The sequence below is a fragment of the Notolabrus celidotus genome, chromosome 10 (genome assembly GCF_009762535.1).
Source record: "Notolabrus celidotus isolate fNotCel1 chromosome 10, fNotCel1.pri, whole genome shotgun sequence".
Taxonomy (NCBI): Eukaryota; Metazoa; Chordata; class Actinopteri; order Labriformes; family Labridae; genus Notolabrus; species Notolabrus celidotus.
The window spans coordinates 26,519,965-26,536,950 of record NC_048281.1 but is presented as its reverse complement, the minus strand read 5'-3'; the positions used below and the strand labels follow the sequence as shown (position 1 = coordinate 26,536,950).

The window sequence follows — 16,986 nt, the reverse complement described above, 5'->3', positions numbered from 1 at the left end:
GTCATTGAAATTCACAGCCAAAAAGAGCCTTTTCAGAAGTCCTTGAATTTGATGCTGAAGTGCATTGGGAAACCTGGCACTGTTATTTTTGCTTCTCTCTGCGAGTGAGGGTGAGCTCAGTGGGTGGTAGAGGGGATGGCTTTCTCCTGATAACCGTCTGTAATCTAGCGTGCGTCATTAACGTCGGGGCCGCTGCGCCTGCCGCACATAATTACGGTTTCATTCCCCTCTGCTTCCCGAGCAGCGCAGGGGCCTCTGACACGGGAGGACTGTGATTAAAAACACGAGGCTCTTTAGCCGCGCTCCTTCCTCTCCTCCCCCCCTCCCACTCCATTCCTCCTCCTCCTCCTCCTCCACTCTTCCACATCCTGTCTCTTGCACGCTGAAATTCCTCAAATGCCTGTCTCTACAGCTCACCTAAATTTTTATCGGAGACTACCAGCTCCGTGCGTTCTTTTAACCCCATTTCTAAAACCTTTATTCCTCCAAATTTCACACACAAAGGCTCACGCAGCCACAAATCTCCTTTTCCAGGAAGCGTCCTTCAGGCTCCTGGATTGCCCTTTCCTTCTCTGCCAATAAGACATTCCTCACACACACACACACACACACACACACACACACACACACACACACACACACACACACACACACACACACACACACACACACACACACACTCTCTCTCTCTCTCTCTCTCTCTCTCTCGAGGTGACAAAAGAGCTTGACATTACCAGTGATGTCATATCTCCCCATGATGATAGACTTAGAGTCTACCATACATAGACTCTATGAAAACTTAGCTGTAATTTCACTCACACACACACACACACACACACACACACACACACACACACACACACACACACACACACACACACACACACACACACAAACACACACACAAACACACATTTACTATAAGAAGAAAACACTTGGAGCTCTCATGATTTTCATATGAATTGTTTAAAACGCCTGCGTTCGGGCTTGCACGCCGCAGGGTCTTTCTGGTGAGTAATTAATTTCCAGCATGTGGGGGTAGAGACCGGAGCATTGTGGGCCTGCCTGCTGGCTTCGACTTTGAGGGGGAGAGAGAGAGGAGGAGAGAGGGAGGCTTTGCCCTGGCTCAGCTACTGCGTCCTAGCCTTGGGGAAAAGAGGGGGAGACAGAGGGAGAGGGAGGTGGTGGTTGGTTGTTGAACCAGCACAGCGCAGAAAATCGATGCAGGGGCCCGCGCTTCTCAGCCTCTTTCCGGACGCAGGAGTCCTCCTCTCCCGGGAATTAGATAACGGCTTGTAAAAGCTCTCCATCGCCAGCCTCTTATTCCCCCCTTTCCTCGACGTTAAGCTGCTGCTGCATCCCTCTGTCTTCTTTCCCACACGCTCACACAGATATTGAATTCATCCCGTTCAAGTTTGCTGCAAAGTATTGGCTTCCAGTTTAATTGGAATCCTCATTTCTTCTCATAACTGTGTGGATATTGCGTATTATCAGCAGGTTAATATTTTATTAGCTTTTAATTGGCCTTTGTTGTTTGCTTCAGTGCACAGATCTTCCAGTTAAGACCCCAGACTCTGTGTCTGTGTGTGAGTCTGTGTGTGTTTGTGTGTTTGAGAAAGCAAGACAAGGGCGTTAATGTGCGCATCCACGTTCTCTCCATGGGTCAGCAGCCTCTTTTCTTCCTCCCTCAGGTTTCCTTGGCGGAGGAGATCAAGCCGTTGAAGTGGTATCCCTCCGTCTACTTGCTGGTGTCTATCTTCCCACTCATCAACAGGTAACACACACTTGCACACGCATGCACACACTACACACCTGTATATGGCACATAAACTCTCTCCCTGCTGTGTTGTTTTATTTGCATGTCGGCTTCACTCGGCTGTCTTATCTCCCTCCAGCCCGTCACCCACCTCCCTCCGACTGTCTCTCCTGTCCTCCTGTCTCACTCTCTCTTATCTGAACTCTCGGAAGACTTCGCTCTCTCTGTAGCAGCACCGACACGAAAGGAGATTGTGTGTGGGTTTGGTGTGTGTGTGCGTGTGTGTGTTGGAGGCTGGGAGCCTTTTATTGGCTTTTTTAAAACCAGAGCTTCTCCGGCTGATGGTTGGAGGGAGGAGGCGGGTGGTCCAGTAAATGATAACCCCAGTGCTGTTATTACTCCTTCACTCCCTTCCCTTTCCTCTCTCTCTCTCTCTCTCTCTCTCTCTCTCTCTCTCTCTCTCTCTCTCTCTCCCCCCTCTCTCTCCCCTCTCTCTCTTTCTTTCATTCCCTCCCGCTGCCCCTCCCCCCCTCCCTCCTCGTGGCACCCGGTGTGATTGACAGGTCAGGGTTACTAAGTGATTAGCTGCGGCGGCTCTGCTTGTCGCCACGGCGATGTAGGCGGAGACACAGGTCAATTACAGGGTCAACGTCTCTCAAAGGCTTCGCTTAAACACCGCCCATCCCCCCCCCCCCTTCCTCCTCACCCTCACCCTCACCCTCTCCACCTCCTCCTTTGCCTCCTTCACCTCTCCATCCTTTCCGCTCCCCTCCTCCCCCCTCTCTCTCTTGTCCGTGTCCCGGCTGTCGGCTGATGAAGATGACAAACTGCATCCTGTGCTCCCTCCCTCATCTCCTTACCTCCCACTCCTCATTCCCCGCTTCCTTCTATCCTCCCTCTCTTCATGTCAGTTTCCTCTTCCTCCCCTCCTCTGCTCTGCTAAAAACATCTTTGTTAAGCCCCGTTATTTCCACACTTCCCTGCTTAGCTTTTCTGTCTTCCTCGCTCGTGTTTTCATGTCACCTTCTCTCTTCCTCCTCCCCCTTTTTCCTCCTCCACGTTTCCTCTCCTCCGCCACACAAAGCCTGCTCTCTCTCTCTCTCTCTCTCTCTCTCTCTCTCTCTCTCTCTCTCTCTCTCTCTCTCTCTCTCTCTCTCTCTCTCTCTCTCTCTCTCTCTCTCTCTCTCCTCCTCTTGAGCAAACATGCTCGCGCTCGCTCGCTCAGCTCAGCTCCGCTCTGCCTTTCTCCTGAGAGCGGGCGAGGAGAAAACGGGAATGAATTGCTCTCTCTCGTCGTCGTCGTCGTCCCCCTCCTCCTCCGCCTCCCCCTGTTCGGCAGCGCTGGCTGTATATATCTCCGGCTCCTATTAATTTGTTAGCCTCCCCCTCCCTCTCTCCCTCCTCCTCCCCTACTCACTCACCTCCCTCCCCCTGGCTCATATCCTCCTCCTCCCTTCTTTCTCCATCCTTCCCTCCCCTCTGCTGAGTGCTGGAGTGTGTAAAGTGTTTGTCACGGTGCCGTGCCGATGTCGCTGTGCTCTGCCGTGCGGAAGCAGCGCACGGCAGACTGCCTTAGTGTGTGTTTTTCTCCGCATGCGTGTGTGACTGTGCGTGTGTGTGTGTGTAGGCGGGTGGTTGGGTTCGTGTCAAGGCGAATGTGCTGTGGCTGCTTGTTGCCGTGTGTGCGTGAGCCTGTGTGCGTGTTGTTTTGCCTCGTAGTGAGTGTGTGCTTTTCCATGGCTGTCTATGAGCATTTCTCTTGTGTTTGTGTGGTGAAAATGTGTGCGTGTGTGTGTGTGTGCATGCCTAGCATGTGTGTGTGTCTGAGTGGGGGATTATTTCTATCTGAGCCCCAAAGCCTCCTAAACAGGGCTTAGAGAGACGGCCCAGGGCAGCAGCTAAAGCCGTCGGGTAGAGCTTGCACTCCCCCTTCGCTTGCTCGCTCACCCTGCCTCCCCCTCTGCTCTCTCTTTCTCTCTCTCTTTCTCTCTCTCTCTTTCTCTCTGCCATTTCTCCCTGCCCTGATCTATTGCGTTAATACACAGACACTCCCACACACAAACACACTCTTGTTTTTGGCCCTCATCTGCTACCGCGCAGCTTCACACACACACACACGCAGACAGTCACACGCCACACACAATTTTAATCTGTTCCAAATGCACACTGGTAAATGTGTTAATTCGACACCAGCTGTTGCGAATTGAAATGGGAAAGCGCTCCTACTCTTCCTCGCCTGCGCTCGCTCGCACACACACGCATGGCAGAGTCATTATACATCGTTTTGCCGCACACATCCCTCTCTCTCTCTCCTCACTCATTCACTTGCCCTCATTCGGCGACACAAAAGTAGCACCAGACACTCACACCTTCGCACTTCTCCCTCCTCCTCTCTCTCTCTCTCTCTCTCTCTCTCTCTCTCTCTTTGTCCTTCTTTTCCCTCCCTCTCTGCCACTTCAGTCTCCCTCAGCTCCTGTGAGCATGTGTGTGTGTGTATGTGTGTGTGTGTGTGTGTGCGTAAGCGCTGCCCGGGCACGACTAGAGTTTTCACAGTCTGCTTCTCACATCGCCTCCCCTGTGTGCTTTATGGTGTGGGTGTGTGTTTGTTTACAAGGCTTGTCTAGATTCCTACTGTGCGCGCTTGTACGCCTGTTTGCATAAATAAGCCCTCTCCTCGGAACTTAGCTGCCGATTTCTGCGGGGCGGCGTGGCTTGATGTGGCGAGTGCTCCTCCTGGACGGCCTGCTTGTCTTTTATGAGGACTTTTCACTCTCTTTAAACACCCCCTCTCCTTCCCCTCCTTTTGACACCAAGCAGAGAGGACTCAGCTTCCCCATTTAGTATTTGTCTTCCTCTTCTTCTGGCTTTGTCTTGCACCACATAGCAGGAGACCTAGTTGCCTCTAAGCGATCAGGGTTACGTGCCCTGTAGTGAGGTGCATCAGCGCAGATAGATTGGCCTTGGCGGCTGGGCTTGAACCGGTGATGTGTTTGCAACCTTGGGTTCACCCTGTCGCTCCAGGAGGCGGCATGCTTCCTTGCAGTTATTCTTGGTTTCCCCTCGATGCTGCGTGTGGGTTTTCTGGTGTGTATAGCTCCTATACGTGCTTGCAGGGGATTTTTGTATGGGCTCCCTACAGCGCTTAAGCCCCCCTCGCCTTTCTCTGGAGGAGATCTGATTTCCCTGCTCCAGGCAAGCAGCGAGAACAAGACAGCGTGTGCGTGCGTCTATGTGTGTGTGTGTGCTCAAGTGTGTGTCTGCTTCCTTTTGTGTTTGCGTGCACAGCGCAGCAACTCGCGCGCAGCCCGGGCCAGGCAGACCTTCCCCATCTCCGTTCTGCGCTTTGAAAAACGAGGGAGGAAATCTCAGAGCAGCAGTTATTATTCATCCCTCAAAGCAAACGGGGAGGAGGCGGAGGAGGAGGAGGAGGAGGAGGAGGGAGGAATGGATGTAGGGAGGAAGAAAGAGAGAGCCAAACGGGAGGGATGAAGGAGGAGGGAGGTGGGGGGGCATGGGGGGGGGGGGATACATTAACTCTTATCTCACTGTATTTGGCATTCTGCATCTCAGGATGCGCTCTTTCTCTCTCTCCTTCTCTCTCTCTCACTCCAGCTTTCTCTTTCCTCTGTACACTCCCTTTCCTTCCGCTCCTCGCCTCTACGCCTCTCGGAATATCTTGCTCTCGGCGCTCAGGGATGTGTGTTTGTGCCTCGGCGTGTGTAGGCTGGTGTGTGGTTTGTACTGTATACCCTGATATCTTTAGTGGCGTATTTTGTTTACTCGAACAAGTGAGCTCCTCAGATGCTGAAAGGCAGTGTGCAAGTCTCAAACTCTCATCTTTTTATTTGTCTGCAAGCCCCCCCTTTTTTTCTATTTATCTAACTCTTCACTTTCAATTTACTGTAAGGAAGTGGCAGCGTTGGCCTGTTTACTAAAAAAAGTTTGAAACTCAGTATGGCTCGCAGGTATGTGATATTTTTGGAGGCAAAATGCGATCATTTTCATGTTGCTTTGATCTCTGATTTTTTCGCAGGCTTGATTCCAAGGCACCAGGTTTTTCATGACTTGGCTCCAAAGTCAGAACCAACTGAATCTGAGCGTAATTTGAACTACAGCTTGAAAACGTACCTGCTCCAATCATTAGTTTTAACGATCTCATTTTCTTTACTGTTATTTCCAGACAGATGCTAAAAAATCCTGATCAGTCTGAGACATCTGATATCTGCTGTTGGTTTCCCCTGCTCTTTGAAGACCCTAATGTGATAGCTTAGCCACATGTGGCTGTTTGGCCTACATATTATTTGTGTGGACATATGACCACGTCTACTTGTGCTTTTGCATCTCCCCGGCAGTGATCAGTGTGTAACTGGAGACTGGAGAGCCCTGTGGCCATTCGTCTCCCGTTGAGCAGCAGCGACACTCTGCTATTCATCCCCATTTAGCGAGACAGAGCGCTGGCCTACAGGGCTGTGTGAAGTGCAAACACACACACAGGGCAGGCGCTCGTGCCGAGTCTGGACACACATACAAACACACATACACACACACACACACACACACACACCAAGGCTCTGGGCTTAATATCCTAGCGGACACGTTGTATTTGCACATATATGAACCAATATGCAGACGTAAAACACTCATATTTAAACACACAAATTACAGGCGTGTGCACATGTCCAGGCGCAGATGTGCAAACATTCATAACACATACAAGAAAACCAACTACATGCAGACCTTACAGTCCCTTTAGACCTACATATGAGCCATATGGATACATACTCTCATCACAGACACACAACCTACATACAGGCACATATAGGCATATACATTCATGTAAGCACACACGGCATACACTGGCACACGCAAATGCTAAAGGAGATGCTAGATAACCTCCGTCACACACACTTGGGCATTTGCACACATTCAGGCGCATGCAAACACAAACACACACACACGCTTGCACGCACACACACACACACACACACGCAGCCTCCCCCCTCCCTCTGCTCTTTCAGGCACGTCTTTAAATATTCATCACTCTGGCTGCTCTGAGAGTGCCGTAAACGCTGCCTCACACTCCAGGGAATCGCTAAAGCCTACTCTATCATCTGCTCTCCCTCCCTCCTCTCTGTCTCTCTGTCTCTCTCTCTCACACACACACACACACACACACACACACACACACACACACACACACACACACACACACACACACATACATGCATGCACAGTCTTCTCGCCACAGCCACTCACAAGGATAAACTCACGTGCACCAACACTCGAAGGCTCAGCCAGTGGCATCGCTGGACGCGCGCGCACACACACACACACACACACACACATCGATACATGAATCAGGCGCATGGAAACACAGGCGCTGAGATATACAATGAACAGATTTCTTCTGTGTGTGTGTGTGTGTGTGTGTGTTCGTGTGTGTCTATACTAGTGTCTCCCAGCACGGAGGGTTGAGTGGTGTTGTGTTCCGGGAAACAGGATGTCTCTTTGTTTGGGTTTTATTCTGTTGTTGAGTGGTAGCCGCTCTGGTCCCCAGGGTCTCTTGGTGCGTCTTCGTGTGTCTAAGTTTGTGCGTGTGCAACCGTTCAGATGCATGCATGAAGCTTACATGTTAATGTGTGAATTTCTTTTTTTGCTGCATGCATGCATGCTCTTGTGTTTTTTGCCTTTCCTGGAGATATTTATTGAAATTTTTGCACAAACACTTGAGAAGAAATCTGGAGTCTTAGCTGTGAAAGCTCCCACACTATTTACCCAGTGATCAAAGAAGATCATTGACACATCCATATTATCCACACAGTATTCTTGCAGATAGTTCACAAGCCTTTGAGCGGTATGCTCATGGAGTGGCTGATCACATGTTGCCTCTGAACAATGAAGGGTCTGTCCTGCGTCCTGAAGGCCACGACACATGCATAAGAGACAAATTAACCACCATCAGAACTCTTTGAACTAGTGTGTCCACATGTCAGGTCCACTCTTGATTTGTTGTCAGTCACTGAGTGGAAGAAATCAGTTATTTATAGATCTTTTCCCTTTAAATCTATCCCTCCTGTCCACCCGTCTGCTGCCCCATCCATCGTCCTCGTCTCCTTTTTCTCCAATGAGAGGAGTTTAGGCAAATTAACCCAGACTTACCTTTACCCCACAATGTCTTCTTCCTCCTCCTGGGATATCCAGAGGTGTTCCCATGCCAGCTGGGATGTGTAGTCCCTCCAGCAAGCTCTGGGCCTTCCCGTCTTCTCCCACTTTGACGTGCCGCAAAGGCCTCGTCCAGGAGGCGTCGAAAGCAGATGCCCACACGACCACAACTGACTCCTTTCAATTCAAAGGAGTAGAGGCTGTACCATCGATGTCTGAGCTTCTCACCCTATCTACAAGACTGAGCCAAGCCACACTTCAGAGGAAACTTAGCTGCCTTTCGGTCACTACCCAGAGCGCATGGTCACAGGCAAGGGTCAGGACATGGATCATCTTGTAAATCCATTCGGGCTCAGCTCCGTCTTTAACATGATGGTCTTGCATAGTGCCAGTGATAATGCTGAGACTTCTGAACATGGTTTAAAATCAAATAATGTAAAGATAAGACATAGTACTAAAAAGAACTGAGGATCTTACAAGTTGGTGTAACTGTTTGCATTTGATCAAATGCTACATAGATAGACGCTACTATTTTAAAGCATGAGCCTCATCGGCAATCTGAGTTTGGTGGCCGAGCTTCATTTCTGTTGGCCCAAATTTACTACAGTAAACACTTTAAACAGCCCATTTGAACTGACACTGCAATAAAGCTGAAAACATAACTAAATGAACATACGATATAAATAAGTCTGTGTTTCATCTGTGAAGAGTTTTTGGCTCGTAATGAAACAGACTGAAATTAACTCATGCCTCTTTTCAACCTGCAAACCATACCATTAGCAGATGATTACCTTTGAACATGCTTTATATTTTATTGCCTGTCACAGCTGCCACTATGTCAGTGTCAGCCAAATTTACAGCATTCACATTAGAAGTACCTTTATTTACATTTTCATAAAGGTTCGCAGTAATAGGAGCAGTTATCACTAAAAGACAGGAGGAGGATTTTGTTCTTCAAAGAAATCTGCTTACACATGCACAGATCATGATTAGCTAAGAGATAAGAGGTACTGCTTTCTCCACTGGGGTTGCCAAAATGGGAACTGTGTAAGAGTTCCTCATTGTAGCTTTAAAGGGGCAGTGTGTACAATGTATCAGAACAGACTTGGTAGTAATGGGATAGATACAATTTGTAAGTATGTTTAATTTAGTGTATAATCACCTGAGTATAACAATCATTTTGTTTTCGTTTTACTTTGAGACTTTTGTATCTACATAGGAGCGGGGGCCCCTTCATGGAGGGCGCCACCTTGAACTGCCATGTTCCTATAGTAGCACATAATGGACCAACTAGTGACATTCATGTTTTGTATTAAGTGAGTCCTGGAGTGAAATGCATTGGTTGGAAGACAAAGAAGAAGAATGGTGGTTGTGCGCAAAAAACTTCAAATGGACAAATAGAAGATCGTCTTTATGATGAATCACTTCTTGTCTTCAAAGGCCACCATCGCTTCATGGGCGGAGTGAGCAAGGGAGCGTTTTGACGTTATGTTTTAGGGCATTTTTTACTTATTGGAGAGGAAAGCTGGAGAGAGACAGGAAGTGTAGGAAGTGTGGGAAAGTAGAGAGTGGGGGAAGACATGCAGCAAATGGTAGAGGCCAGGAGTCGAACCTGCGACCACTGCGAAGAGGACTGTAGCCTCTGTAAATGGGGCGCGCGCTTAAATCGCTAGACCGACGATGCCCCAAGAGAGCGTTTCATTCTAGAATCTGACTCCCAGATATTGCAAATATTAATTTCTCTGCAGTGGAAATGCTCTGAGTTCCTCCCTTCGTCTCTGGGGAGAGTTCCTACAAAAGTCAGCATTAGAACCTTTGTCCTCCCTTAATTGTGAAAATGTAACCGTGCATTGGCAAAGGCTCCAAATAAGAGGTCAAAAACTTGGTGGCCAGGTGCAGGACAATGGCAGAAACACGTTAGGTTTGTGTTCTTGATCAGGGCAACCCGGCCCCTTGCCCCTGACGTAAGCGGTTTGCTGTTCTAGACCAGCAAAGAGTTGGAGCCGCTCTGGAACTGTTTTTTCTGGACGGGTTCACTTGAAAAAACGGTTCTCAATTAAGCGCTGGCTCCGAACCCTCCCTGAAACTGCCTCCGTCGAAAAGGGGTATATGATACATTGGGTGACCACAAGGTGATTTATAAGCCAGAGAAATCTTTGTCATATTTGTGTTAGAAATACATTTATTTCAGATGCATTCAAAACATCTTAATGTTCCTGAATGAGCTTTCTGGCAACTTCAGGTTACAGTAAGCATCACAAAGTAAGTCAAACATCTTGTAGCAGAGTAGTGGAAACTCTTAAGTTTTCAACTAAAAAGTTCACAACCTCTTCTGGAAGTATCCATCTCCTGTCATATTAAGAGGAAGCAAAACCTGGAATTGACCTCACTCTGAGTTGTGGGACTATGCTCATTTCGGCAAAATTACCCCTCCCGAGTCTGAAACAATTTAAGATTTGCCGCAGGCAGCACTGGGGCCTTGTTTTGACACTGTGAAGCATGTGATTCGTCTGGAGGAAAGCATAAAAAAAAAAAGAAGTCGGGCACTCAGCCCGTGAGAGGAGGAAGTGCGATCAGGGTCAGGATGACTTCTCCGTCTGGCCGCACTTCACTCTCGGAAAAGGAGTTCCCGTCCTCAGAGCTGTTTCCCCTCACGGCTTTTGAGGATGCGCGGCACAACAATTAGAGGCTGACGAAAAGGTGAAGGAGGATGGAGGATGATGGGGAACTGATGACTGGAAAGTGGTGTAGACTGGCAGGGCGGGATATTGGAGGAGATGGGGAGAGGCAGGGATGAGGGATTTTGCGCAGAGGGTGGCGGGTGAGAGGGGTTCAAAGAGTGACTGACAGCATGATAGATGGAAGGTCTGAATACGTGAGTGAGGCACAGAGGCGCTGTGCGAGTGCTAATGATTGACTGCATGCTAACAGGTGGTGGCAGACTTAGCCTTAAAGCTACACACTGTATGTGCTCTGTGTGTGTGTGTGTGTGTGTGTGTGTGTGTGTGTGTGTGTGTGTGTGTGTGTGTGTGTGTGTGTGTGTGTGTGTGTCTGCGTGTGTGTGTGTGTGTGTGTTTGAGCGTGTTTGTGTGTTTATTGTTGCTGACCGTTTGCTCCTGAGTCATACAGTATACACAATACCATCCCTGTTGTCCAACACCAGTCAGCCAACTGTGAGACTCGTTCGACTACGCCGCACACACACGCACACACAAACCCCTGACACACACACACACACACACACACACACACACACACACACACACACACACACACACACACACACACACACACACACACACACACGCAGCAGCAGCTCAGTGAGGCATCGCCCGCAGCCACACTCTCCTTCCCACCACTGCCTCCCTCATTCATCTTTCATTAGCCCGGCTCACACAGGAGAAACAGCCTGCCTCCCCCTCCCTCCCTCCCTCCTCTGCACGCCTCCACCTCGTCTCTCCATCTCTCCCTTCTCTCTCTATCTAACCTCCTCGTCTCCTCTTTCTTCCCCTCTTCTCTTATCTTGGTTTCTCTCGCACGTAATCGCTTTTGTTTGTCTCGCTCGTGTCTCGCAATCTGTCTTTTTGGATGCCTCTCCTCCTCCTCCTCCTCCTCCTTCTCCTCTTCTGTTTCTTCCTCGCTCTCTACCTCCTCTGCTTTTTAGTCTTTTCCATTCAGCCTCGCTCCTTCAGCCCTTTACCCTCCATCTCCTCCTCCTCCTCCTCCTCCTCCACCTCCTCCTCCTCCTCCATTGCTCTCGGCCCTCGTTCCCCTTCACAGCCTCACTCTCTCACATTCTCACCTCTTTATCGTGCTCTCCCTTCCTCCTCCACTCTCCCTCTCTCCTTCCTGTTTCTCTCTGACACTCGTCTCTGCCCCCCCCCCCTCCCCCTCCCTCCTCCCTCTCCTGTCTCTCTTTCTCCCTCTCTCGCCTCTTTCTTCCTTTCATTTCGCTCTCCGTCTCTCCCTCGATGGAGGGGAAAGGCTCTTCGCCTCTAATTGCGGCTGTTCCGTTGCCATGGCGCGTGTTGCTCGGCGCTGCGAGGTGCTGTGCGAGTGTGTGTGTGTGTATGTGTGTGTGGCAGGCAGATGATTGCTTGCTGCCAGCTCTCGTTTCCCGGACGCCGATCGCATTTCTTTGCGGCAGCAGGAAAAAAAATTGAGACGCCAGAAATAGCCCCCCTTCACACAGACCCACTCACTCTCTGCGCTGCACTGTCAGAGCAGCACACACACATAAAGACACACGCACACACACAGACGCACTCTCATACACACTGCATTTCCTTCTCCCGACATCCTCAATGCATATGACCTAGGTTATACTGCATGTACACACCTCTGCACACACACACACACGCACACACACAGGCGCTGACGTGTGTGTTTATACATGTCCACATGTGTCCGACTTCCTCCCTCTGCGCGCATGTGTGTGTGTTTTCTGCGTCTCTAAGGAGGTTGTGTGGGGACTCCTGATTTATTTCACCTTTAATGGGAAGTGAAATGAATGTGAGCAGCAGCTGGTCTGGCCCTCGGAGATACAGCAGTAGGCTAACCCAGAAAATAGGCAACGCCGCTCTGAAACGGGTCCTTACTCCAGGACACGGCGCTCTCCGCTCCACTAGCTGCACTGCTGGCTTTATTTTAAGCTGCATTTAGAGCTTTAGCTGAAACGGGTGCGCAGAATGACTCACAGCAGGTAGGTTTTCATTAGAGGCCGTCCAACCCAACTTGCGGTTTCTTTCCTGTCATAACTTTTTTAAAAAGGTATGGGGAAGTAAGTGGAGCCAGATTACTAGCAAATAAACCTTGCAACCCTGTGCTGCAAAAGAGGATAAGAGAGGATTATAACCAGATTTGTGGATGAATCTCCATAATCATCTTCTGTGCTGTTCACCTGCAGCTCTCACTGGGGATTTAAAAGAAGTGAAAAAGCCAGATCTTAATGATTTGTTCGCTCAGTTTGACAAAGTAAAAGTGCTTATATCCTGTCATTTCAAAATCCTGCATTTGGACTGGGTAGAGCTGGGAAGAAAACCATAAAAAATGTCAACACTGAAGACATCTAAAGTCATGTCAGTTAGCCTTATTCTAAACAAGCGGCAACCTCCAGTCTAAAAATATGAGTCCAATGCGGAAGTGCTAAAAGCTGCAGTTCATGGAGGATCCGCTTGAGGCTGGCTCCGAAAGTACCTGAAACCACATACACACCAATTCAAAAAAGATGATCTTTACAGCAGAAATAAACATGTTTACAGCCTGGTACAAAAGACGAGTGTAGTCTGGATAGCTCATTTCTCGATCAACACACACTGTGGGGGGGGGGGGGGGGTGAATTTTTTTCTAACGGGGCAATTTTGAGTCTTCCAATGAGAGGCACAGCTGACTTGACTGACAGATGGGAACACTGAAGCTGTTGGCGAGGAGGCTCAAACTCCACCTCTTTACGTCACAATCGCTCAACAGCAGCAATATGGCTGCCGCCGCCGATTGGCCTCAAAACAACCCTTCAGAAACAGATGGGTGACGTCACCGATACTACGTCCATATTTTATACAGTCTATGATTCTAAAGCGGGAAGCCCAGTAACAGTACATCTGTCAGCATGTGATTGTTGGCCCTGAAATCAAGTTTGCAGTGTTCCACCTTACTGTTTTAACGGTTCTTGGGCTGTCACAATATACTGGTATTGACGATAACCATATTAAGAAAAAGACAGAAATATTGATAATGTGCTAAAAATTTGGTTATACCATGGACCTAGTTGGTTCTTAGTAGGGAACAGTAATGATTCTTTATGCTGGTTACCAACTGCCATAAAGTGGAGGGTAGACTAAAAAGGAGAAGCAACAGAAGATGACAAAGCAACCAGCCAGCTAGCTAACCTTTACTTCAGTGTGTAGCTTTTGCAGCAAAAATCATGTGGAGGAGATGACGGATGAAAGAGGGGTACTCATCCCACACCTTCAAAAAATAAACTTGCCACAATGGGAGTTTTTTTGATTCCCTAACACGTTGCTCCACTCTTGTCTTGGATTTAAACGGTGAAATCAATCATGAGCACTTCATAGTTCCATTCTTAAAGAGAGAACAGTTGTGTGTAAGGGTGTAACAATTCTTTTTAACAATGTTTTGATTCATATCATGATTTGTGGTTACCGATACGATTAAAGGACGATATGGGTTCATTTAGAACGATACGATCCGAAACGATTCAGTGACTTGAAATTGATTCAGTAACTTTTTAGCCAAAAATTCAATCCGTCTCTGACTTAACATGCTGGCGAGGCCTGAGTCTTCTGCAGACCTGATGTTACCTTGACCTGCTGCTGCAGCGGGAATGCTGCAAGAGGTGCCTGGATGGTCGGCGTTGTGTGAAATCCCATGGTGCCTTAGTAGGTGGTTGGATAGATTTGTCGTGTTGCCGTGGTACTTTACTTGACCTTTACATATCCTACAAACAGCGAGTGACTTATTTAGAACATCTCCGTCTTCGCAAAAGCCAAAGTGTTTTCACACACTGGACCGCAATGACGGCTTGATAATTTCTCGCTTGCTGGCTTCTCCCCTGCCATCCACCATGCTATTTTTTCTTGTCTGCTGTTGCATGGCATCACAGACACGCTGCCTGAATTGAGTAACGATTAACGTATTTATCATTAAAAGTGCAAAAACAACACATCCATATAAAGTCTGCCGTGCTTAAATCTAATGCATTATTTTCTAGTATCGATACAATCGATTCATTACCTTTTAAATCGATGTTAGATCGATATATGTCGTCCTGAAGGCCAACTTGCCGAGCACAGATCGATGTAGTCGGATCATAGGAATATAAATCGATACATTGATGTAGTAGATAAATCGTTACAATCCTATTTAGTTTTGCCTTCCAATTATGACCACAGTCATTTATTTCCAGTTGCAGACATACCTCTTCTTCTTGAGTCATAGGTGCTTGTCTTTTTTCCCGTTTCCCTTTTTTTCTGCTAAACGGCAGCATTGCTGAAGTAACCAAGCTCTCATTTGATGTCCTAAAGCTTTGAAAAGCCAATCTATTATCCACACAGTTCACTGGATTCGACTTTTGTATGATGAACACAGGCACTGGAGTTAATTTTGAGTGAATGAGGCTCCATCCATGAGCTGTAAACACTATTGAATCATAAAAAGCATTTCCCCAAAAGCTGAAAATAGTTCTCAACATACACTCTATTTACGCCTGTTTGAGCCACATTTTCTGAAACGCTATTTCACAAATTATTTAGGCTGAACAGTTTAATGGAACTCCGTTTTTATGAACTGTTCTGGAAGGCTTTTGGATAAAAGCAATATAGAGAAGTTGGGTCCCTGCTGTGATCAGACAATGCACCCTGCAAAGTCGTTATTTTTAGATATTGTAGTCATTTTCTGTGTTAAGACAGGTCTGTTACCAACATTTCTGTGAGCAGCTACTGTCTTTTTCAACTTTTGTCTGCCCCTGGTCTTCAGGAGTAGACAGTAATGATGTAACAACGGTGTAATAACACATACATTTTTTATTTAAGCTTTATTGAAAGTTAGAGTAAGGTTAAAAATCTCTTTTCAAGGTGGCTCAATACTATCGATACCAGCTCCTTAAGATTTAATTTACTGATCTGAAGAAGAGCAAGGAGCACTTAAAGGTCCCAGTTTCCCTGTTAAGCACAGACTAAAGAGACATGGGGTGTAAAGTTCTCACAGACAGTTACACTCATACTTTCTTGAGTTCTGAAGTGTAATTTCAGTATCCACTACGATAGTGCATGAAAGACAGATCATTGAAAACCTTGCTTAACACCCTCTACAGCTGTATCATTGTCTATGAAGGTAACCACTTGTGCAATTTTCAGCTAAAGGGTTTCACAAGTCTTAATTTGGTGTGTCTTTCTTGTGTCAGAAATACCAAGCTTACCACTCTAGGCTGCTCTGGTGACTAAGGTGTCACAGTTTGTAGCAGCTGCCTCCAGACTTTCTTTTTCAGTGTTGTTCTTACCTTTGAGCGCAGGCTTAATTTCCCCCTTTGCTCTGGTCTAACTCTAAACGCCTCATACTTGGAAGCCTTTTCCTCTTTTAAAATCAGAGTCTGGAGTTTAGTCATTCCATCAATCTTATTTCAAATCCTCTGTAGGGATTTCCAGTGCACTCTTACTCGCTCTTCCTGTTAGTGAAAATACCACTGCCAATACATGCTATTCCTTCTCCAAGTTGGGAACTAGCCTCCAAATTTTGACCTAATTTTGCCAACCTTCATAAAAAATGAGGGTGGAACTCTGCCAGCGACCATCCTCTGCTACCAATTTTAGTTCAATAACTACAATGACAGTTCCACATCAGACATACTTTCTGAATCCTTGCTTAACACACTTTACAGCTGTAACAACTTCCTTAACTAGAAATGTTCTGAAGTGACTAATTTCCTTGTTGTTAAAGTGAAAGTAAAATTCCCAACTGACTAATCCAAAGGCAAGACAACACTCAAAATAACCCCCCCTCAAAATTGAGCACAGTTTCTATAACACGGCTGAACAGAGGATGTGAAAGGGGTTTGCTAAGTGAAGCTCGATCCCCCTAGCAGGTTAGGGTCCATGTGCCTGTGGTGGTTACTCATTGCTCCAGTCAGATGATTATATGGCTGTTTAAACAGACTCAGCCTACATACAACTCTATCTCCATTTTAAAGGTCAGAATGCTGCCATACAGACACCGTGCTACAAGATGCCGTCTGTCAGCTGTGCTTGTTTACATCCTGGTAGTAGAAGATTATAGGCGTTTTGGTTGTACCAATAATCGGAGTTACAGCCTTGGCTTTAATTTAAGTGTGGGTTAGGGCTTCATTTGTGCCATCATGGCTGACATTACTGTTACAACCAGGGATGCATCGAAAATTCGGCCACCGAAGATTTTCATCCAAAAGATTTTTATCACCAAAACAACAGAATTTTGTGATGACGCAAGCAAAAACCACGGCCAGTATGCGCTTGTCTGGATAAGGGCCAACGGACCACGGAGTGAAAACAATGAAAAGTACACTCTTAGAGTCTGTC

General features: G+C 47.5%; 1 protein-coding gene across 2 annotated transcripts in view; it reads left to right on the top strand.

Annotated features, from left to right (window-relative positions):
* The window catches only part of si:dkey-100n23.5 (cyclic AMP receptor-like protein A), a 79,174-nt gene that overhangs the window by 43,119 nt on the left and 19,069 nt on the right, over positions 1–16,986 (top strand). For both annotated transcript variants that reach the window (XM_034694463.1, XM_034694464.1), the window contains one exon: positions 1,692–1,774. In XM_034694463.1, coding sequence (XP_034550354.1) covers positions 1,692–1,774 — 83 coding nt within the window. The remainder of the gene's footprint in view (positions 1–1,691; positions 1,775–16,986) is intronic.